Here is a 21,938-nt window from a genome sequence, read left to right as displayed (position 1 = left end):
GAAACACACACACACACACACACACACACACACACACACACACACACACACACACACACACACACACACACACACACACACACACACACACAAGCAGGAGAGTTTGGTGGGTCAACCAGGTCTGAATGCAAAGTCACTTAGTCAATAATGTTGTCCATTTTACCCATTGCAGGGTGTGTTTGAATAAGTGGGCCTAAAATCAGCAAGGGACAGTAATTTAAAACTTTGCCATTGTACTGTAAAGTCACTGTTAAGTCATTGTAAAAAGACTGTTTAGTTACCACAAACATTTTGTTAAGACAATGTAGAGTTTTTGTAAAGTTTCTAAGTCATTGTAAAGTCACTGTTAAGTCTTTGAAAAGTTACTCTTAGGATACTGTAAATCTATTTTAAATCACCGTAAAGCAACTGTAAGGCTTTTGTATAGTGCCTAAAAAGTATATGTAAAATTGCTGCAAAGTCACTTTAAGTTATTGTAAAATCACAGTAAAGCTATTGTAAAATGAGTAAAGAGTTACTGTGTAGGTTACTGTAAATATACTGTTGAGTTACTTCGAAACCAGCATAAAACTATTAAGTCTATAAAGCTTCTGTCAATTTTCTGAAAACCTGTTGTAAAGTTGTTGTAAAATAACTGTAAAGTTACTGTAAAGTCACTGTTATCAAAATGTAAAGTTACTGTAAAAGAGAATGTAAAGCTATTGTTACTGTTAAGTTACTGTAATACTGTAAATTTATCGAAAAGCTTCTGAAATATTACTGCATATTTATTGAAAACTCAATCCCAAGCTACTGGAAATCAATGCAAACCTACCACAGGCTCACTGTTTACTTCCTGCAGTCACTGCAGAGTCAAGGTTGGGACTAAAGACTTTCCCCTTTGACCTGTGCTTGTGAACATTCTTCTACATCTGTGTACTTCCTGCAGACACCATGCACCCTCTGGGTTCTTACACCACACACAGGATGACTAAAAATCCATTTCAGTGACAGTTTTTTTTTTGACTGCACCAGTTAAGTATGTTCCTCCTTTAGACTGAGTGTGAGAGTTACTCAGAGGACAGGTGAGTCTTCCATCTTGCAGGTAAAATAAGGTGCTGCAGTGTCTCCTGGGAGCTGGAATGAGAAGAAACAGGATAAAAATAAAGTTTGGACACATTGTCAGAGCAGGTTCCTCCAACAGAGAAACAAACAGGTCTGGGATGTGAAACAGTAACGTCTTCTGACAATTGCTAGGCTTGTTAGCTGGCGGCTCTGACTATCTGCTGGAGTCATTGTATTATCCCTGTTTGCTAATGAGGCATTACCATCTCATTAAATGGATTTTAATTAAAATATGTGAGTATAAACAATGACCTGGGTGACAATAACACATCACGTTAAATTAGGAATGTTTTTGATGTTTTATGAGATTCAGATCAAAACAGACATCTTGTTAAAACCAACAGCAGCCAATTAGCTGAAACGGCTGAGGAAACACATCTCACTGTCAGAGGAAACATATAATAAAGTTACTGTTATATATAAATAAACTGTAAATTAAAGATACTGTAAAGTCACAACAGCAACAGGGATACAAAACAGAACAGAAGACATTGAATAATCAGAATTAAAATGAAAAGGAAATAAAGTACAAGAGGAGGCACTACCTTTTATTACATAACATACATCTGTTATGTCCTTTCTGAAGTGGCGTGATTTGTGTCATGTGCAGGTGTGATGGAACGCCTACAAACCAGTAGGTTGTTGGAATAGTATTATGTTTATACATCTCATCCATCCACAATCAAATTGACTCTATCCGGATGACACAATTATAGGATAGGTTTTTAATTTTTCTAGAGTGTGTCTTTTTGAACAATGACAAGCTGGAAAGAAACAGGAGTAGTGAAGCTATATTTTTAAATGTGTGGAATAGAAAGTACAGATATAGATTGCCTGAAAATGTAAGGAGTACATGTAAAAAGTTGTTAAAATGAAACAAGTTAATAAAATAAAATAAGTTAAAATAATTACTCAAATCAAGTAGCCTATAGATACAGAATTTTTTTTTGTAAAGTAACAAATTATTTTTACGTAGTTACTTGACACCTCTAAATATAATAAATCCGAGTTTTTAGAGTTTAGAGGATATTGTGGTAAGAAATTTGAGTCTGTATGGATTTAATGGGAGACAGCTGCAGAAGTTGGGGTGTTGCAGTAATACAATAATACAAAAACTTGGTGATTAGTTGCAGAGGTTTAATGGAAATGTTACGCTTCACCCCCTCTCTCTCTTTGATTGGCTCTCTCTGTGATTGGCTCGCGCTCTGCAGCAGCCTCCCCTCAGCAGCACGCGCTGCTCCGGTCTGTCAGCGCTCTTGTGCAGTACCGGCTCCCTGAACGCAGGACTAATGTCAGACCCCGACCTGGATAGCTGCGCGCAAAACCGGACTGGCTGACCCAGATCTGTGTTCTCTGCCTGTTTTTATTTACTGTGTAGGAGTTTATTCGGTCTAGTTCGGCTCGGTTCGGTTGGGTTCGGAGCTGTGCTCCTCTGTTGTGGATCTGTGGGGTCCGTTTGACGGGGCTCGGACCGAGATGAAGAGGAAGGTGTGTCGGACCGGAATGTGGGGGACGAGACCGTGAACGGAGGGTAGAGCCGCGTGCCAGAGCACACGCGACCATATGAATGAGAGATGGAAAAACTACTGAAGCAGGTGAGAGCGCGCGCACGTGTGTGTGTGTTACAGTGTGTTTACGTCCCTCTCTTCCTCTCGTCCTCTCTCCCTTAAAGGCTTCAGATTTTTAACTGAATTACAAATGCATGTGAAGAAACGCTTTGACTACTAATTAAAGACCTTTTGGTTGGCTGTGGCTCATAGGCAGAGTGGGGTGTTCTCCTCCTTAATACTAAACATTTAGTTTATGACATTGGAGTATCTTAGAGCAGTATATTGAGCCTCAGACTGCTTAATTTACTGCTCATGTAGGGTCCAGATAAACCAGTTAAATACATAAATACCCAGTTAGCTCACATTCAGGAGCAGGTATCAGGAGCATGGAGCAAAGCAGTCTATGGGTTGAGGAATCAAACAGACTAAAAGGAACCCAGAAGGGCCCAAAGAAACCATCAAGACCCAGAGGACATCCACAAGAGGATCCAACAACAGTGATGTAGAGAGCACCACAGGAACCTAGAGGAGCCCAGAGGAATCCAAAAGAACCCACAGCTATAATTCAAGAAACCAAGACAGGCTCCAAAAAGAACCATCAGCGGCCTCTGTGGCTCTGGAGGGTCCAGAAGGAACCAATACACTCAGAGGAACCAAAATCTTTAGAAAGTAAGAGGGCCAAGTGGAACCATGAGACTGAAATGGGCCTAAAGATAGATGACCAAAAGAGAACCCAGAGGGAGCCAACTGGGACCCAGAGGAACCATTAAGGGTTGGGTTGGACAATTTGGACAAGAGGCCGCAGCACATTAAATTCACACTGTTAAAGTAAATGTCAAAATGAATGTGCTTCCTCCCTTTTAGTGTCAGAACCATTTTTAGCGAGGTTAAACCAGACTTTCGATTGTTGTTGTGGTCATGATTCTGTTCTCACGACTTTGTTGACAAGCAGGAAAAACTTGATTTGGACTGCAGATTTCTCACTAAGGTGTGATCCCGAAAGATTTATGTCACTGGAGCTCAAAAGCAGAACTAAATGCACATTTCTTATCAGTGAGTCTCTGAAACTTGGAACCGTCTCTCTGCGCCCAAACCTGCTGCTGAAAGGATGTTTGAACCTTCATACCAGACACCTGTTTGGAGATACTCTTCCCTCCAAGTGTCTGAAAAACTCAGATTAGGTGTTTTTTTCCGCAACATGTTGGTGTTTGTTGTGTTTCGATGATGTAGAAGAATTCAGACAACTTTATGTTTCTTCTCCTGTTTTTGTCTGGCTGTCATCCAGGGCGAAAGGGAGGAAGGTGCATTAAAGCAGGAGGGTGCTGGCGTTTCACCAACATACATCATTCTATATTTAGAACACTCTCTCTCTCTCTCTCACACACACACACACACACACACACACACACACACACACACACACACACACACACACACACACACAAAATCATAGCTAAGGTTTGTTTCATTCAGGTCTAAAGGACAGAAAATGAAATGAGAAGGAGACGATGGAGAGAAAGAAGAGAGAGAGATGTGAAATGAGTGGCAGCACCTGAGGGGGCGATCGACACACACTCATCCATCACTTCCTGTTTCTGTCTCGTCTTTTCATCCCTCCATCCGCCTCCTCTTCTCCTCCCTCTCCTCCTCCTCCTCAACTCATCTCCAAATACTGCAGACAGACAAAGAGGCTCAGAAGGAGGGGGAGTCTGGGTAATGAAGTCCTTATTTAGATGATAGTGCTACAGTTTAAATGGCAGACGAGGAGCGGCATGAGTTACATAAAAGATGCTTTTCAACTGCAGGAATTTTCCCCAGAAAAGAGGAGGAACTAAGTGCTTTACCACAGCAGGAACTAGGTTCTCGATTTAATACTGGAGTAACTGCTCTACCCCTACAAATGGTCCTGCTAAGGGGGGTAGTACTTTCGGGAGGGCAGACTTGCAAGCTGAACATTTCTGATTGGTAGTTACCACAGTGTTTATTTATTATTATCATTGCTGAGATCTATTTTTTCAGTGTGTGGGTGCAGACTGACTTGTCCCTTCAGAATAAAAGCCTCCTGCTGTTCACAGTGAGATGAAGATGTTGACGAGGTGGAGGGCTGATTTTATTATTCATAACACCTCCAAGAAACATCACACATTTCATGTTTTATAAGATTTGAAAGTGGAGAAATGTGTTGTTTGTGTCTGATACACCGGTGAGTCAGCTCACCACCACCTGGTACTACACACACACACACACACACACACACACACAGAGAAACACACCACTATTAGTAAAACTGTTGATTGATGCCTACAGTGAAAATAAAAACTCAATAAACTGTGCTTTTTTGGGGAAAGAAAGCCAAAACAGTAGGGTTTTACATGATAAACAGAGATAGAGGGTCAGGGCTCTGAAGTACAATCCTGGAAAACTGAACTGACCCCCTTATTTTATGACCCTTAGGGGGCCCTGACTCCACTTTGGCACACATGTATCTGCCGTCACGGTTATATAAATGTACAAATGAATGAACACCATTTTCCATGAGCAGATGTGTTATGATCAGGCAGATGTCGTCTCTCATCTGAAGCCGTCACATGATTCTGTGTTAGCAGGAACACAAGTCTTGTGTTATATTTCATGATATGCAGACAGTCTGTTCTGTTTTTGTTTATAATGTTTATCTGTGTGTGAGAACAAACAACATATTTAAGCGGTATTGCTACACTTGATGTACATTTGTATGTGAGGGGAGGCAGTAGTGGAGAGCAGAGCCATATGGCCGACACCTCCTGGGACTTCTTAGCCAATTTCATCACTCTGCCCGCAAAACAGCGAAATACACATGCACACGCACGTACACACATTCCTGCTGTGTTCAGCCAGTTTCTTTTTATAAAAGCATTTTTCACTTTACTCTTCAAATGATAATGACTTTTAATTTGACTCAGAGACACTGAAGTGAAATGAGATTCTGAACCTGTAGGCCTCCACAGCTTGAGGATGAGCGAGTGCTGCCCCTAGCTCTCGCGGTTTTAGTATCATCTGTGTGTGTGTGTGTGTGTGTGTGTGTGTGTGTGTGTGTGTGTGTGTGTGTGTGTGTGTGTGTGTGCAGTCATGCTTATTGAATCATAATCAGAGAATAATTAACAGGCTGATCTTATTTAACGGCTCTAATCATTGAATTAATGAGTCAGAGTCGAGTGAATATCTTCTGGAGTCAGACCAGAGCGTCTGGGGAGTATCAGCTGATGAGTACCCCCCTCAGTCATGTGATGAAGGGTCATTTATGCACAGAGTGGGTGATGGAGTGAGGAGAAACAAAAGCATGTCAGTTAGAAAAATGGAGACGAAGATATAAATTAGATGAAACCCAGACTTTGTTTTAATATCTGGTTTATTTTTGACTTTTATTACTTTGGTATTCCTGTCCTGGATCCTGGGAGGCTGTCTGTCTGCGAGATGTTTAATGTGCTTATTAAAGTGTGGACAGACCAGCTCCTGTCTGTCTACCTGCCTGTCTGTCTTCTTGCTTCTCCAGCTGTCTGTAAACAGTCCTGACCCTAAGTGTGTGTCTTCCAGGTGGTGTGTGTCTGTGTGCTGTTCAGTGGACGAGCTTCTCCGGCTGAGTTGACCTGTGAGACTCTCATCCTGCTGTCCACCAATCTGACAGGTGGGACTTTGTCTGTGTCACGTTTAATTTAATCTAACGTGACAAACGTGTGAGAGCTGATGCTTCTTTTCTTGTTTATTCCTGAATTAGCGAGGACGTTGGCATTGCTAAACCAGACGTTCACCATCAGCAACACTTCAGGTTTGTACAGCAGCTCAAAACCACATACAAAGGTGTAGCTCTTCATCAATCTAATATCAAAGATGGATAATGTGCTTTTTTAACTTTATTCTGTCCCTCTGGTATCTCCATAGTGTCTTCACATGATTTACTGCTCATAATTTCTGTCCAAACTGTTAGAATTTAAAGAGGGGGTATCAGGCTGTTTTTAGTCATTTTTTTTAATTCTGTCACCCTATTCTGTTTCTTTAATTCACTCCTCTTCACAACCTCTCTCCCTCTGATTGGCCAGGCCTGAGGAGCTACCGGCTACTGGTGTACCTTGGTGTTTGATGGACCACTCTGGGTTTCTCATAATTTAAAGAGGCTGTGAAGAGTTTGAAAGTGATCTTTAAAAAGCCTCCCTTCTAGATATATGCCTGTGTGTAATCCACACTTTAAAATGAGATAATCAGCACCAATATTGCTGGTTACAGGTTATTTTAAATTGCTTCTACCTAGCTTCCAGGTCGGGTCAACCAGGACTGGCTTAATTTATGGCACGTCTAGGTCTCTATGACAACACCACACCGCCTGACGAAGTTTAGTAGAGAGAAGAGATAAAACACAGAGATCTGTGTTTTTCTCTGCTAAACACGATTTCTGTGACTAATTTTGTAGTGATGGTGGACACTGGAGCCTAACTGTCAGACAGAAAAAGGACAGAAGAGCAGGAGAAAGCTAAACGGGAGAGTGATACAGCCTGAGCTAAAGGCTAATTAGCATTTAGCTCAGGCTGTATCACTCTATAACACAGGGGCTAAACTGTTTGTGCTAATGTTCATTCCAATCCACAGTCAGCAGTTATTCTGCAGTGGTCTGTTCAAACCTGAGAGTCTATCAATAAAATGAAGAGTGAGGTTACGTTAGCTCTTATTGGTAGATGACTGGCAGGACATAGCTAACCAGGATTTACTAACGTTACACATTACAGACATGGCTAAGAGCACCAGACTGCCAGCTTCGCTAAATATAAACAGCTACTAAACTACTTAAAAACTGACGGTGTTTACTTGTTGTCACGTTAGCCTACAGATACGACGGAGCACCGGGCTGCTGATGTTGATAACATATAGCCGGCTTTATGTCACGTTATAAACCGTAGCACTACCTAACTGTACTGATAAATACCTTACCTCAGTGTGTTGTATCCAGTGGAAAGTTAACTTGAACAAAGAAAGTCGATCTGATCTCTATTTAATTCTAAAACAGACGCCTCACTAAAAGTAATTTATGACAGTGTGGGAAGACCACAAGGTGGCGAGGGAGTGCAATTAAAACAGATCCTCCTTATAGCATCTTTAAACAATAATACTTTACATCCAGGTTTCAATTATGAGAAAAAACAAAGTCTGGTCTCAGAGCTCATTTTTACGTTCTTTGTGTCTGCAGGTTTGTACTGTGACCTTTCTGTGGATGGTATAGGGACCTGTTGGCCCCGCAGCACAGCAGGAGAGCTGATATCTAGACCCTGTCCTGAGCAATTCAATGGCATCCATTACAACACCACCAGTAAGTACTATGGGGAACCAAAGGGACAGACTAAGCCTTGAAAAACCCTCTTTAATATGACATACTGTGGGTTATATTCTGCTTGCTTTTGCTCTCCATACACACTGTTTTCCTGCAGACACTGAACCCTGCTGTAGATGACAAACAAAGAGCATGGCATTTCTCCTTTTAAAACCTACAGGTTGTATATTTTTAAGAAGTTTAGGGGGGCTCGACATGACTAAGAGTATATTTGTTGGCAGGGCTAATAGTGATCAGCTGTAGATAAAAACCAGTCTTGCTTCCTGTATTGAATACCTAAACAGTGGGGCTTGTCAATACTCTGATCTTCATCGCTCCTCACTCGTTGGCCTGTCAGGAGTTAATTAAGTCTGAGCCAATCACAGCCGAGCTCTCTGAGCCATAGCAAACAGTAAGGAGACGCAGCGGCAAACCTGTGACTTCTAATCTGCTGCCAACTGGCTTCATAACATCAACCCCTCAGTGTGTGTGTGTGTGTGTGTGTGTGTGTGTGTGTGTGTGTGTGTGTGTTCATGTTAAAATGTTTGTATGAGTGTATTCATATGTGTGTGTGTGGGTGGCATTAAGTATCCTGTTTAATTAGAGGTTTATTTGTTGATCTGACTTAATACCATGAGTCATCAGAGTGTGTGTCTCTCTGTGAATGTGTGTGAATGTGTGTGTATGTGTGTATGTGTGTGTGTGTGTGTGTGTTGAACCAGCTGGAGCTTTAGTCTCACTCTGCCGTCTTCATCATTGCTGTAAGAGCCCTCTCTGCCTCTATTCCAGTTTCATCAAATATCTCACATCTGATTGGCCGAGCTTTAGCTAACATATATGCTAAGTAGCTAAGTGACGCTACCTGAGTGGGTGTATTGATCCGTACTGCTAATCAGCTAGCAGAGAGGCTAAGCCTGGACTAATCGATTCTTGCTGCCGCGTCAGATCGCCCCTTCCTCATCCTTCAGGACCCATGGAGGCTGTGACTCCAGTTAAGACAGAATCACAGCTCAGAGTCTTTCTCACACAAACACACATGCACACACACAAAGTATAATCTAGTGTCTGAACGAGTTAAAGAGTTCAATGAATGCATGTTGATTTTATTGCTTTTGATTTAGTCTTCATTCAGGCAGGAAAGTCCTGCAGAGACACAAGATGTTGTCCTCATGGGGAGTCCTGCTCAAGTTGGCAGCACATGTCAGAAATAATGCACACAGGAAGAGGAGGAAGATGATGAGGAAGGGTGTGCTGAAGAGATAGAGTTTAAAATTCAGAAACATGTACTGAAAACAGAACTGTAGAGGTGGAGACGGAGGGGTAGCTGTTTGTCAGGTATCTCTATTTCATATCCTCCTTCATCTCCTTTCTTTTAATTTTTACCTATCCTTCATTCTCTTTTTTTTCTGCTGTTTTTTGCATTTTTTTCTTTCTGCTCTGTATTGTCCTCTTCTGTCTTCATTCACTTAATTCTCGTCAATCTTCCTTTATCCATATCTTCTTCTATTACTTTCTAAGTCCCCTTTTTCTTTTTCTTTTTCTTGTCTTAATCCATTTTGTTTTCCATTCTTTATTTTCTACTTTCATTTTTCTTCCTCTTTGTCATTTTCGCTTTCTGTTATTGTCTGTCTGTTTCCTCAGCTCCTGGTTCCTCAGATTATTCTTAAATTTTTTTACACCTACTGACTGAACAATATACAACTTTGAATTAGTTGCTTTGAAATATGTCTAGTGATATTTGTCTCTTTAACTCGATGTGTGTGTGTGCGTGTGTGTGCGTGTGTGTGTGTGTGTGTGTGTGTAGACAGAGTGTACAGAGAGTGTCAGTCCAACGGCAGCTGGGCTCCTCGGGGAAACTACAGTCAGTGCACTGAGATCATTGTTCTGGTAAGTCTGATTAACACCTCAGCCAATAACTAATCAATGACTTTGTCGCTAAGAGGTAACCATAGACACAGACGCAGGCTTGGTAAGGAGCAGCAGGTTTCAGAAGCATTTAGTGGGGTAACAAGCCCATTAAACGTGGATATCAATGAAAACAAGTTAAACAAACTCCTGCTCAGGCTCAGCTCAGGCAGTTGTGGTCTTCATACACTTCATTTCTGAAGTCGTAATTGTTGTCTTTCTCCTTTTTTAAAGTTTTTCTTGCATCTTTATTTTTTTATTTTGCTTCTCTGAACAAAGAGAACAGCAGGACAGATACTCACACCTCATGTGTTCCTGTTCATAGAGGACGAACAGCTGCAACAGAGACAGATCTGAAGAACGGATCATTCTTTAAAGATGAAAAGTCTTCATGTTTTTCTCTCCACACACTTCTGTCCTCAGAGACGTGTGACAAGAAAACACTTTCAGGACATGTGTGTATGTGTGTGTGTGTGTGTGTATGTGTGTATGTGTGTGTGAACACATCTATTGGGTGATAATGTGTTTTTCTGATCCTGCCATCTATAATGAATCACTCCGAGGGAGAGATTCTTTTTTCCTCACTGTTTGTTGACCTTAAAAATTTCAGCACATTTTAAAATCTACACGTGGAAACAGTTTTTTCACTTTAATATGAGAATACAGAAAACTGTTGCAGAAATATTCATGATGCCAACACACACACACACACACACACAAACACACACTGACTGTCACAGTCATAAAAACTTCTCTCACACTCATATAACTAAGTTTGAGCTGAGAAACTTTGTTGGAGGAGCTGAGTTGAACCCTGAACTGCTGAGGAACTGGGTCCGGAGCGACTCGGCTGACACGCTGTGCAGTTTTTAGTCAGGTTTTTAAAAGTGCTGTGCTTAAGTGGACTGCTCTTTACCATCATTTATCTATTCAACCTCTCAAAGAGCTTTTTAACTTATGACACATTCAACCTGACACATACAAACATACACTTCAAGCAGAACCTTGCAGTTTTAAATACACACACTCACACACTGGTGGTAGAGCTTTAAGGAGCAGTTTGGGGTTTAGATCATAGACTGTATAAACATGGACGTAGTCTCCCCAACATTACCCGTCTGTTTCTGAAACAGAAAATGAAGCAAATTGGGATTTGTGGCCATATTGGCAGTGGCAAGAGCTTTGTGTACAGCTATAGGGCGCCTGTTGGTCACGTGACCTGAGCTGTGCCTCCAATTGACCGAGCTCGCGATCTCAAAGGTTCCATATTATGCTCCTTTTCTGCAGTTTAATATGGATCATTGATGTCTGCATGAAATGGTTGTAACATGTTTTGGTCCAAAAAGCCAATAAATCAAGCACAGCAGCATTGTTTCCAGGCTCTCATAGCCCCTCTGTTCAGAACGCTCTGATTTAGTGGGCGTGGCCTTCATATGTAAATGAGCCACCGCTGATACCGCCCCGCTCTTCCACGTCACTGAGAGCGGCGCCACGAGCTCTGAGTGCACAATGCTTAGAAAACAGAGAAGCTCGTTTACCGTAACATTACAGGATAAAACAACAGGCTAACCGCAGCTAAAGTTAGCATCCTGAAGCTAACACAGAGACAGGGGGACACTGAGGAAAAACTCTTACATCTGCTCCACAGCACACAGCATTTAAAATACTCACATTTCCAGGGTCCGAGGTTTGTTGGCGGATGGATGGGAATGCACCTGGATTCAGGGCCAGTCTATTCGCTAGCCCTCTGTTGTACTGTCCAAAGTTGGAGAAGCAGTCGGCTGTGAAGTGACTAGCTCACACATGCACAGTTTTACTGAGTGTAGCTGGCACATTTCCTTGATAAATGAACTCTAGCCACTTAGTCTGGTCTTCTTCTGAGATGGGAAACTTGTGCATGGAACTATGTGGCTGTTTACAGCCAACAACAGAGCAGTGATGGCAGTGATGGCAGCAGGGAGGGGGTTCGGGGGTATCTGCTTCAGGTGGACAAATCAGGTCAGGCTTGCTCCTGATTGGTCAAAAAAGGGAATCATTGACATCAGCAAATCCCCAAAATCCAAACAGCTTGTTTTATGTCAGGATTTTACATTCACAAGCACTACTGAGTACAGGTTTTGTCATTAAATATCACATTTTGTGGGCTGGGAGGAAAGCCAAAGACAGAAAAAAGCCAAAGTTAGAAAAAAATTTACCACCTGTACAGTGTGTACTGAAAGTAAAGTTAGGGATTCAGACAGGAGACGTTTTTTGAACCAGGCTGTAAATAGGTTGATTTCTGCTTTAAAAACTGCTTTTTTTGGCTTGGTGTGTTTGTGACTTCCAGTACTTCCAGAGCCAGCCTCAAGCGGACACTAGAGAAATGGCAGATTTTAGCACTTCTGCGTTGTCTCATATTCATAGACCGGTTGTTGCTACTTGGTTTAGATCCTCTCTTATTCCCACTGAAATGACCTTTGACCTTTTAACCTCTTTGTGTATATGTGTGTGATTTTCAGAGGAAGAGTAAAGTTCATTATCAGGTCGCTGTGATCATCAACTACCTGGGTCACTGCATCTCTCTAGGAGCTCTGCTGCTCGCCTTTACGCTCTTCATGAGACTCAGGTAATCTACCCTGTGTGTGTGTGTGTGTGTGTGTGTGTGTGTGCGTGTGTGTGTTAGTGTCTCCCTGGCTGAACTCAGAGAATTAAACATTGCACAGGCTGCAGTGCCCTCTTGTGGCAAACTGATGTGTGTGTTTAACAGGAGTATTCGCTGTCTGAGAAACATCATCCACTGGAATCTGATCTCAGCGTTCATCCTGAGGAACGCCACCTGGTTCATCGTCCAGCTCACCATGAACCCTGCAGTGACCGAGAGCAACCAGGTGACACACACTCGAGCTTCTTTCATGTCTCTCAACATCACTCATGACCATGCAGAAACTGAAACCTCACCTCTTCGCTCTTTTCCTCCTCCTCCTCTTCCTCAGGTGTGGTGCCGCTTGGTGACAGCAGGTTATAATTATTTCCACGTCACAAACTTCTTCTGGATGTTTGGTGAGGGTTGTTATCTCCACACAGCTGTCGTCCTCACATACTCCACCGACAAACTCAGGAAGTGGATGTTCATCTGCATCGGCTGGGGTACCTGTCTGCCTCTCTTTCTGTCTCTCTACCTGTCTACCCACCTGACTCACTTACTGTCTGTCTATCTGTCTCCAGGTATTCCTTTCCCCATCATAGTTTTCTGGGCGTTTGGGAAGCTTTACTACGACAATGAGAAGTGAGTCCAGTTTGCAGTAATCTAACTATTCAGTCATCAACCTCCTCACCAAACCCTGTTGTTATGACTCACAGGTGCTGGTTTGGGAAAAGGGCGGGAGTTTATACGGACTACATCTACCAAGGTCCCATGATCCTGGTCCTTCTGGTGAGTTCACAGTCCAGGTCCACTTAGAATACCAATCTCGCTACTTTTGAAACATTGACATGAGACCCGTCTCTCTTTCCGTCTTCAGATCAACTTTGTCTTCCTGTTCAACATTGTTCGGATACTGATGACCAAACTAAGGGCGTCCACCACCTCAGAGACCATCCAGTACAGGTGTGAGACAGAGAAAAGGAGGATTACAACAAATTTAAAAAGCTGAAGGACTCTCCTGTAAGAGATTTAAAGATGTTTACCTGATGCTGATATCTATGCATGGTGGTCACTTGCAGGAAGGCGGTGAAGGCGACTCTGGTGCTGCTGCCCCTTCTGGGAATCACCTACATGTTGTTCTTTGTAAATCCCGGGGGAGAGGACGAGGTTGCTCAGATCGTCTTTATCTACTTTAACTCCATCTTAGAGTCCTTCCAGGTTGGCCTCATCTCCGTTTACCTGCACACATGAAATGACAATAACTATGAACTCAAGCTAACAAGCAACTCAGGCACAAATTAGCATAGCAGCCAGCTTATATGGAAGCTACCTCAATTAGCAGCTAACACTTTCTGTCCTCTGTCACTGCAGGGTTTCTTTGTCTCTGTTTTCTACTGTTTCCTCAACAGTGAGGTAATAAACCTTCCTATTCGGGTGTGCCGCAGGGATCCTTACTTAGACCCCCAGCCTTTTTATTGTTACTTTAATCAGATCTTACGCCTACTTAAGTACATATTATCATCTTACTCTTGCTACCTATCTATCTGTGTTCAGGTGAGGTCTGCTGTCAGGAAGCGTTGGATTCGATGGCAGGACCGTCACTCCTTCCGGAGCCGGGCAGTGCGTGCCACATCCCTCCCCACCTCCCCGAGCAGAGTCTCCTTTCACAGCATCAAACAGTCTTCCAACCTCTGACCTCCAACACTTGAACTCATTAAAGTACAACCTGTGATGTCACTGCAGTAAACCAATCAGAAGCAGCACCAGGCAACAGAAAACAGTGCGGGACATAGACTTGTGGAGCCAGTCTGACAGAGACCAGGTTTATGCGCCCCACCCCTGCCACCTCCTATTATGTACTGACCAATCACTGGGCTTGACCAAACAGCTGCTTCCATGGAGTGACAGACAGATGTCCCATCATGCAGCTGAACTGTGTTTATACCATAATTTTTCTCATTACTTTTAATTTTGTTTTCAGATTTGCAAAATCTTCACAAACAGACAACAACAGGCCATAGATACCACATAGTTTCTTGTACTTATGGTCCAAAAGCACTTTAACAAACTTTGTGGCTGTTAAAGTAAGACAAGCACAGATTAAAATGATAACTGAAATTATAAATTCACATGCTACAGCTGATTTGTGCAACAACAAGTGATCATGATGCAAAATATCTAATATATAATCAAATTATTTTTTAAAAGTATCAATTACTTTGAGTGGGATTATGATAACTTAATCCTCAGCTATGGATGAAGAAACATAAAAACATCAGAAAACCAGTTCACATTTGATATGTTACTGACATTATTTTTGTATGTTGACAAATTGCACTTTCCATGCAATGGGGGCTGCACACAATTTATAAAATATACATATATATATACATTGATAATATATAAAACATAGATTTATCTCTAATTGTAATGTTGTGCAGGGTTGCACAGTGCAGAGTTAGCTGTATCATAATTTATATCACTGACTGTAAATAAATATGGATGGCGTGAGACTCTGAAATGTGTGTGGACAACTAAACACTTATTTGACCTACAAATAAAGTGTCAGAGATCCTCGGCAGAACAGATGCTCGGTTTGAAGTAAACATGATTTTTTTGTTTTACTTTGTCCCATCTGTTAACGGGGAGGAGGCGGGCTCTGTGACCTAAACCACATCCAGGCCGATTACTTTAGGGACCTGCCATGTCGTCCATCTTTCTATACAGTCTATGGATTAATTAGAAAGGGTAACTCTGGGGCCCTAAAGAGGAGCAGTGTCCCTCATAGATAGAGACCAGTAGTACTAACAGTTTCCAGTATCTGCAGTGAAAATAGTAACCGTAGCATAGTTAGTAGCAGTAGGCGTGTGTAGAAGGAAACTCTCAGGATGAAACACAAACTGCTACCCCCTTCTTTCTTCTGTTACCTAAAGTTGTCCTTATTATGTGTGAGTGTGTGCGTGCGAAAGTGTGTGTGCATGGGAGAATGTGTATAAATACTATTAGAATTAATATAAGTGGCATTATTCTCTGGATAAGCTTGATAACCATCTGATTTGAAGAAACTTTTGTAAATACATGTTTATAATCATTTCAGATTAAATATGATTTATAATCTGGTATCAGAAGTTCTTGTTTAATGCACCAGACTCTGGAATGAGACAAGTTAAATGAAGACCGGAGCAGATTTTACAGTAGATACTGTACGTGTAAGACTGTATTTTTTGATGTTGGATATTTAATCAATGAATAAATTTATCAAAATGAATCAAATTGTCTCCTTTTTGTGATAATAGACTATTTTAATATATGGAGGTATTGTCCTTTGTTGATTTTTTTTTATTTTGTGTGTCCTGAACAAATAAATACATGGTATGTTTCATCTGAATTATTTAGTTTATAAAGTCCACTCCAAACATCTGCATAATGTGCTCGGTTATAAAACAGACAAACAAACAAAAAAAACAAAACAAAACACTTTTTTTCATCAGGAGAGAAAGAGCACATCTTGCTGACTCACAGTACGCATGTGCAGCAGGTTTCCATAGTAATAGCCGCCTCCTCTCCCGGCGTGCAGCGTCAGAGCGCCCCATCTTCAAAAGCGGCAGCAGGTGGAAGTGCAGTAGGGTGGAGCAGCAGACAGACGGACATCAGCCAGGAGGTAAGACACTGAAACATCCTTCAGCTACAGATCTGAAGCAGTCTATCCAAGCTTTCTCTCCTCCTCTATCTTCCTTTCTCTCCATCTATTTCTCTTCTCCTCCTCCACCTCCTCTTTCATTCTCTCTCTGCGTCTATCTCTGCTCCATGTGTTTGAAGGTTGGGGGGCGGCGGCTGCGCTGACAGGCGCGGTAGACTCGTGCTGCGGTACTTTCCGCTCTGTAACCGCCCGTTAGTGTAACTTTGCACTGTCTGGTGCCGCTGCGTTGCCGCGTGGAACTGTTGGGGCTTTTGTATGGCTTCATGAAGAACACAAAAGAGATTTTGGGAGGGTCATTTAAACGCGCTAGCTCTTGTGTGAGAGAATGATTGACAGGTGAAGGGGCAGAGTTGGAGTGGAGCTGAATTTGTGGGGTTTGTTGCTGCATCATCATCATGGTGGATTTAGAGTGTTACTGAGCATGCGCACTGACTCCTCCTCTACTTCTCTTCAACTCTCCTTTTTCTCCACCCCTCCTTTCCTCCTCTTTCTCTCCACCTCATCTCCTCTCTTCTACACACATGCTTCCACCTCCTCTCCTCCATCTCTTTCTGCCTCTTCCTCTCCATCCTCTTTTTCTTCTAAAGGAGTAAAGATGGATGGATACTCCGCCCCCCTCGGAGGTGGTGCCCCTGCAGAGCAGAACATGGGAGGTTGGTGCCAGGCTTGTGTGCATGGATTTGTGCAACATTAAAACATGTTTTACTTCCTTATGGTTATTTGTTTTTTTTGTTGTTTGTGTGTTGTTTATGATGTAGTCATGATGTTAACTGAGTCTGTGCAGTAGGCCTGTGTTGACATAAGAGTAACAGTGGTTACTCCTATGAATGGAAAGTCTCAGCCTCCTGTTACCGCTAGCATCACCGTTACCATGGTGATGTGCTCAAATACCTCCAGTCAGTTTGTTTGTTCTCAGTGTTTGTCTTCGTCTCCTCCTGTTGTCTTCTCCTCTCCTCCTCTCGTCTCCTCCTCCCTCAGACCTTGACTCCCACAGTTTTCTGGATAAGCTTCCAAATGGGAGCATAGCAAAGCAGGAGGAGGAGGAGGAGACGAAAGAGAAGCAAGGAGATGAAGGTAAAGTGATCAGGAGCAGCCCCTGGGAGCAGGATAAGGAGGAGGAAACAGAGATGAAGAAAGAAGAGGAGGAGGAGGAGGAGAAACCTAGGGACAAAGAGATGGAGGAGGAGAAAAAGGAGGAGCAGCAGTCTCCTTTCTCTCCGACTAGGTGTTCTTCAAATGAAATAGACAAGGAAGAGGAGACGCAGAGGGAGCAAGGAGGACAAGATTCTTCAGAGAAGGAGCAGGAAGAGGAGAAGAAAAAGAACAGAGCAGATGAGGAGGAACAGGAGAAGCCAACAGTGGTGAAAGGAGAAGAAGGGAAGATGGACATCAGGAGAGAAGAGGAGGAGGTAGTGGTGGATGCCAGAACTGAAGAACAGATGAAGGAGGAGGAGAAACAGGAGGAGAAAAAGAACAGAGCAGGTGAGGAGGAACAGGAGAAGCCAACAGAGGTGCAAGGAGTAGAAGGGAAGATGGACATCAGGAGGGAAGAGAAGGAGGTGGTGGTGGATGCCAGAACTGAAGAACAGATGAAGGAGGAGGAGGAACATGAGAAGCCAGCAGAGATGCAAGAAGAAGAAGGGAAGATAGACATCAGAAGAGAAGAGGAGGAGGTGGTGGATGCCAGAGCTGAAGAACAGAAGGAGGAGGAGGAGAAGGAGAAAGAAGATACAGGAGAAGAAGAGGGAGAGAAGGACATGTTGGAAAAAGAAGAGGAGGTTACAAAGGACAAAGATGTTGAATTAGAGACAAATGAGGAACAGCAAGACAAAGAAGATGCCAACATGGTGATGGAGGAGGAGAAAGAGGCTCAGGCAGAGTCCCCCTGCTCCTCTATCACCCCTCCTGATGAAGGAGGAGCAAATGAAGAGGAGAAGCAGACAATGAAGGAGAGCTCAGGTGGGGCTGTGATGTCACCTGAGGAGCTGCAGGAGTCCTCTGAGCTTCATGCTCCTCAGGAGGTAACAAAAACAAGCTCTACTATTAGCTTTGCACCTCCTCCTGAGGACGAAAGAGGAGCTAATGAAGAAGAGGAAGAAGAGCAGATGATGGAGGGCTCAGGTGCAGTCGTGATGTCACCTGAGAAGCTGCAGGAGTCCTCTGAGCTCCATCCTCCAGAAGAAACAACAAAAACATGCACCCCCAGCAGCTCGGCTCCTCCTGCTCCTCCATCCTTCTCCAACAAGAAGAGCCCTGTAAGTAAAACACACACTCCTTTAGCGAATGGAGTCAGCGCCAAGGAGAAGAAACGCTTGAATTCTGCAACTGCACCTCCCTCTAGAGCTGAAGCTCCAACCACAGGAGCTGCCTCAGTGAGGAAAACAAGCACCTCCTCCTCTCCAAAACAAGCTGCTCCACCCAAGAAAACAAGCGCTCCCTCGACTAAAAAGGCTGCCCCAGTTAGGAAAACAGGCGCCCCCCCTCCTCTTAACAAAGGTCTGTCTTTCTGAACCTCTCTTTCTCTCACTTTAATATTTCTTCACCTCTTCTCCCCTTTTCCTTCCCACTTCTTTATTTTGTCCCACCCACTCCTCCTCCTCCTCCTTCTCCTCAGCTTTAGGGGCTTTTCTCATCTTCTTTTCCTTGTTTTGAAAGTGACAGACCGCGCACTCGCTCACCTTCGACCGTATGGTAGTCTGATCTTTCACCTTTACTAGTCTTCCCTGTTTGCTGCCCCCTGCTGTTTGTAGATACTGTCTTTTCTCTGCAGTTAAAGTCCCCATGATGCAACAAAGCAAATTCAAAATTTCACCAAACTGACATAAAATTAAATTGAAACCTTGACATGTTTACTTTGCATCATAGGAACTTTAATGGCCAGTCACATCAGTTTTTTTTCCTTTAATCTCTTATTTAGATGGCTCTCAATTTCAAAAATGAAGCTAAAAGAAAAAAAAACTGAAAGCCCAATGTGAATATTTTTGATGCCATGTTGACGTTTGTCTTCCTTCAAATCTTATTCCTTGTTCAGAAAAATCAGCTGGAAAAGGAACTTCTGAAGAAACCTCAAAGGTACATTTGAAATATTGCAGTGTTATTGTTCTACCCAATACTACTTCTACTAACAATAGTAATAATAATAAAAACGTAATGGATTTATATCAGTAAAAATGTCTGTGATTAGGCCTCCAGAACAGCAGGGGGTGCTAGAGCAGCCAAGATGATATCAGCCAAGAGTACAGGTACACTGCTTTAGCTGTCTAATAATGACTCAATTTCAACCAGTATGACCTCCATAACCTGTCTATTTCTCCACCTGTCTGTCTGTCAGAGTCAGTGGATGGAGTCAACAGCCCAGGAAGTCGCTCTCCTGCCAGCAGATCCTCCACTCCAAACAGAGATGTGAAGAAGGTCTGAGCCTAAAACCAGATATTGTGCAGTATCGTTATCAAAAAAAAAATGGTACAGTTTAATTTATTTTTTCTGATTCTATCACATGAATCTTCTGTAGGTGGCAGTGGTTCGAACCCCTCCTAGGTCCCCCAGCTCTGCTCGTGGAAGAGGAACACCTCCTCTGCCCTCCCATCCCATGCCTGATCTCAGTAACGTGAAGTCAAAGATCGGATCCACGGAGAACCTCAAGCACACACCTGGAGGGGGCAAGGTAACACACCTGGCTTTCTGTACTTGTGAGGACAGAAAGAGTTCTGCCAGGTAGTGAGATCTTGTGTGTGTGTCTCTCTCTGCAGGTTCAGATTGTCCACAAAAAGATGGATCTCAGTAACGTGACATCAAAGTGTGGCTCCAAAGACAACATCCACCACAAACCAGGTAACATGTATGGATTGTGGTGTTATTTTGGGGTACTGCACAGGTATGGTACTTAAGTGTAACGTTATGTGTGTTTGTGACTCAGGTGGAGGGAAGCTGGAGATAAAGTCAGAGAAGTTGGAGTTTAAAGGCGTTCAGTCTAAAGTCGGCTCTATGGACAACGTTGCTCATGTTCCAGGAGGAGGGAAGAAGAAGGTAAATGCTAAGTTCATGCTGAAAAAATAAGCTAACAGTGCTGTGACGTAAAAACAAACTGACACAAAAACACAAGATATTTCTTTGTTGCTCCACAGTACTCTTTTGGTGTGGTAGAAAATCATACATCTTCACCTCAGATTTAAAGGGATTAAGTGCTTGTCTGTCCACAGATTGAGAGTCAGAAACTGAACTTCAGAGAGACTGCCAAAGCTCGTACTGACCACGGAGCAGAAATCATGGTCCAGCCTGACACCTCCCCCCCTCGCCTTAGCAACACTTCCTCCCCTGGAAGCCTTAACGCAGCTGAAGCTCCGCCTCTCGACGGCTTGGCTGACCAGGTGAGAGGTCAGGTGGTTCAACCTGGAACATCCACAACATCAAACATGAGTTAACAGAAAACACTCTCTCTTGTTTAGGTGTCTGCGTCCCTCGCCAAACAAGGCCTGTGATTGGATGAGTGTGTGCCTACAGACCCCGCCCCTATTGTTACCAAGGAAACTACCTGATGGAAGAAAGAAAAAAAAAGAAACTTCATTCTGCCTATTTCCTCATGACCTTCACTCGATATCACACAAACAGAACGGAGAGATTTTATGAAGTTAGAGCATAGCTTTCTGATCGCAGCTCATCAAAAATAACAGAGTAACAGACAAAACAGCCAATCAGAGCTCAGTAAATCACCTGAGAGTGAAACAGGTGACAGTTAAACACCCTCAGAGGAATCCAGACAATAAAGAAAGGACTGACCTGCTGCCAGTGTAAGCTTGTAGATTCCCCTTGTCTGTGCTAGGCTAGGCTAGGTTAGTTCCCCTCTGCTTTTAGTCGTAATTCTAGGAAAAGCTGGCATCTTCACCCTAATGTGAGTGTTTATATGCTTATTTTAGGCTAGTAGTTTCCCTTTGCTTCCAGTCATTGTGCTAAGCTAGGCTAATAGTTACAGGTATTTATGCAAAGGATAATGTAGCTGTTGTTAATGTGGGGAAAAGCCATTCAAGGGGCCTGAGTTGGCTCCAGACGTGCTTTAAAGAGAAAAAAAAACTTGAAATGGTGCTATGGACTTAAAGGAATCTTCCAGGAAGGTTTGGACAATTGAAAAGCTTCCTGGTGTAAAAAATGTTGCATCAGAGAAACAAAACATACACTAACCAATCATGGCAGAGCTTTAACTAACAGTTTGATTTAGTTAGTCTCAACCTGGAACACCAAAACATGGACACTATGGGATGTTCTGAGTCTGATGAGGAGCATAGAATAGAGATGTAACCTCCCCCTCATCTGGTGCGCTCAGCCTCTGGACCTCCAGGAGTCCCTGGGGAGATGAAAACACACCATCTCTCATTATTAGCATGTTAGCTCCCTTCATAAAATCCCTTCCATTGTATTAAGCCACATCTCTCATCATTCATCACCTCTTCTGTGTTTCTGAATGCCGTGCGTCCCCATGATACCCATCCCTGTCATTAAAAAAAAACACCCAGAATGCAGTTTGATACGAGGTGCCAAATCCATGCTGTCTGTCTCACTGCTCGTCGGCTGTCAAGTGCTTTGTACCAATAAAGTTTCTCTTGGATTGAACATGTTTGTTGGAAAAATAAAGGAACATTTGAGGCGTGATGGTGTCAGGGTGTTGGTTTGTTAAATTGCACTCATGATTACACACAGCTCTGAGAATACTTCAGTTTAAAAATCAGA

The 21,938-nt window shown here is 42.9% G+C and overlaps 2 protein-coding genes and 1 long non-coding RNA gene across 4 annotated transcripts; 2 read left to right on the top strand and 1 right to left on the bottom strand.

Moving 5' to 3' along the window:
• Positions 1-724: 724 nt before the first annotated feature.
• On the bottom strand, positions 725-16,523 carry LOC141809028 (uncharacterized). Its single transcript, XR_012599976.1, has 4 exons — positions 16,038-16,523; positions 13,561-13,756; positions 12,832-13,459; positions 725-1,116 (listed from the first exon to the last, which is right to left on the bottom strand). It is a non-coding gene; the product is annotated as an uncharacterized LOC141809028 (long non-coding RNA).
• Positions 2,336-15,721, top strand: crhr1 (corticotropin releasing hormone receptor 1). 2 transcript variants are annotated; one of them, XM_074695825.1, is made up of 14 exons: positions 2,337-2,699; positions 6,228-6,318; positions 6,409-6,459; positions 7,870-7,989; positions 9,794-9,876; positions 12,393-12,499; positions 12,641-12,761; positions 12,867-13,020; positions 13,099-13,159; positions 13,234-13,306; positions 13,395-13,480; positions 13,597-13,735; positions 13,889-13,930; positions 14,072-15,720. In XM_074695825.1, exons 1-14 carry the CDS (start codon positions 2,679-2,681, stop codon positions 14,210-14,212), a joined length of 1,290 nt encoding a protein of 429 aa, XP_074551926.1. In that variant the 5' UTR covers positions 2,337-2,678; the 3' UTR covers positions 14,213-15,720. The 2 variants fall into 2 exon arrangements, with proteins under 2 accessions (XP_074551925.1, XP_074551926.1); XM_074695824.1 differs by having other exon boundaries at positions 2,336-2,699; positions 13,889-15,721.
• maptb (microtubule-associated protein tau b) lies at positions 16,091-21,857 on the top strand. Its single transcript, XM_074695823.1, has 11 exons — positions 16,091-16,178; positions 16,805-16,870; positions 17,196-18,713; positions 19,249-19,289; positions 19,402-19,459; positions 19,549-19,628; positions 19,729-19,881; positions 19,967-20,048; positions 20,134-20,243; positions 20,417-20,584; positions 20,663-21,857. The coding sequence occupies exons 2-11, from the start codon at positions 16,813-16,815 to the stop codon at positions 20,693-20,695; spliced, it is 2,301 nt and encodes a 766-aa protein (XP_074551924.1). The 5' UTR covers positions 16,091-16,178; positions 16,805-16,812; the 3' UTR covers positions 20,696-21,857.
• The last annotated feature ends 81 nt before the right edge of the window (positions 21,858-21,938 follow it).

This window comes from Halichoeres trimaculatus, unplaced genomic scaffold, assembly GCF_033239565.1.
Source record: "Halichoeres trimaculatus isolate MK-OKI-2021-1 unplaced genomic scaffold, fHalTri1.1 fHalTri1_scaffold_20, whole genome shotgun sequence".
Lineage (NCBI taxonomy): Eukaryota > Metazoa > Chordata > Actinopteri > Labriformes > Labridae > Halichoeres > Halichoeres trimaculatus.
This window is presented reverse-complemented; position numbering and strand designations above follow the sequence as displayed.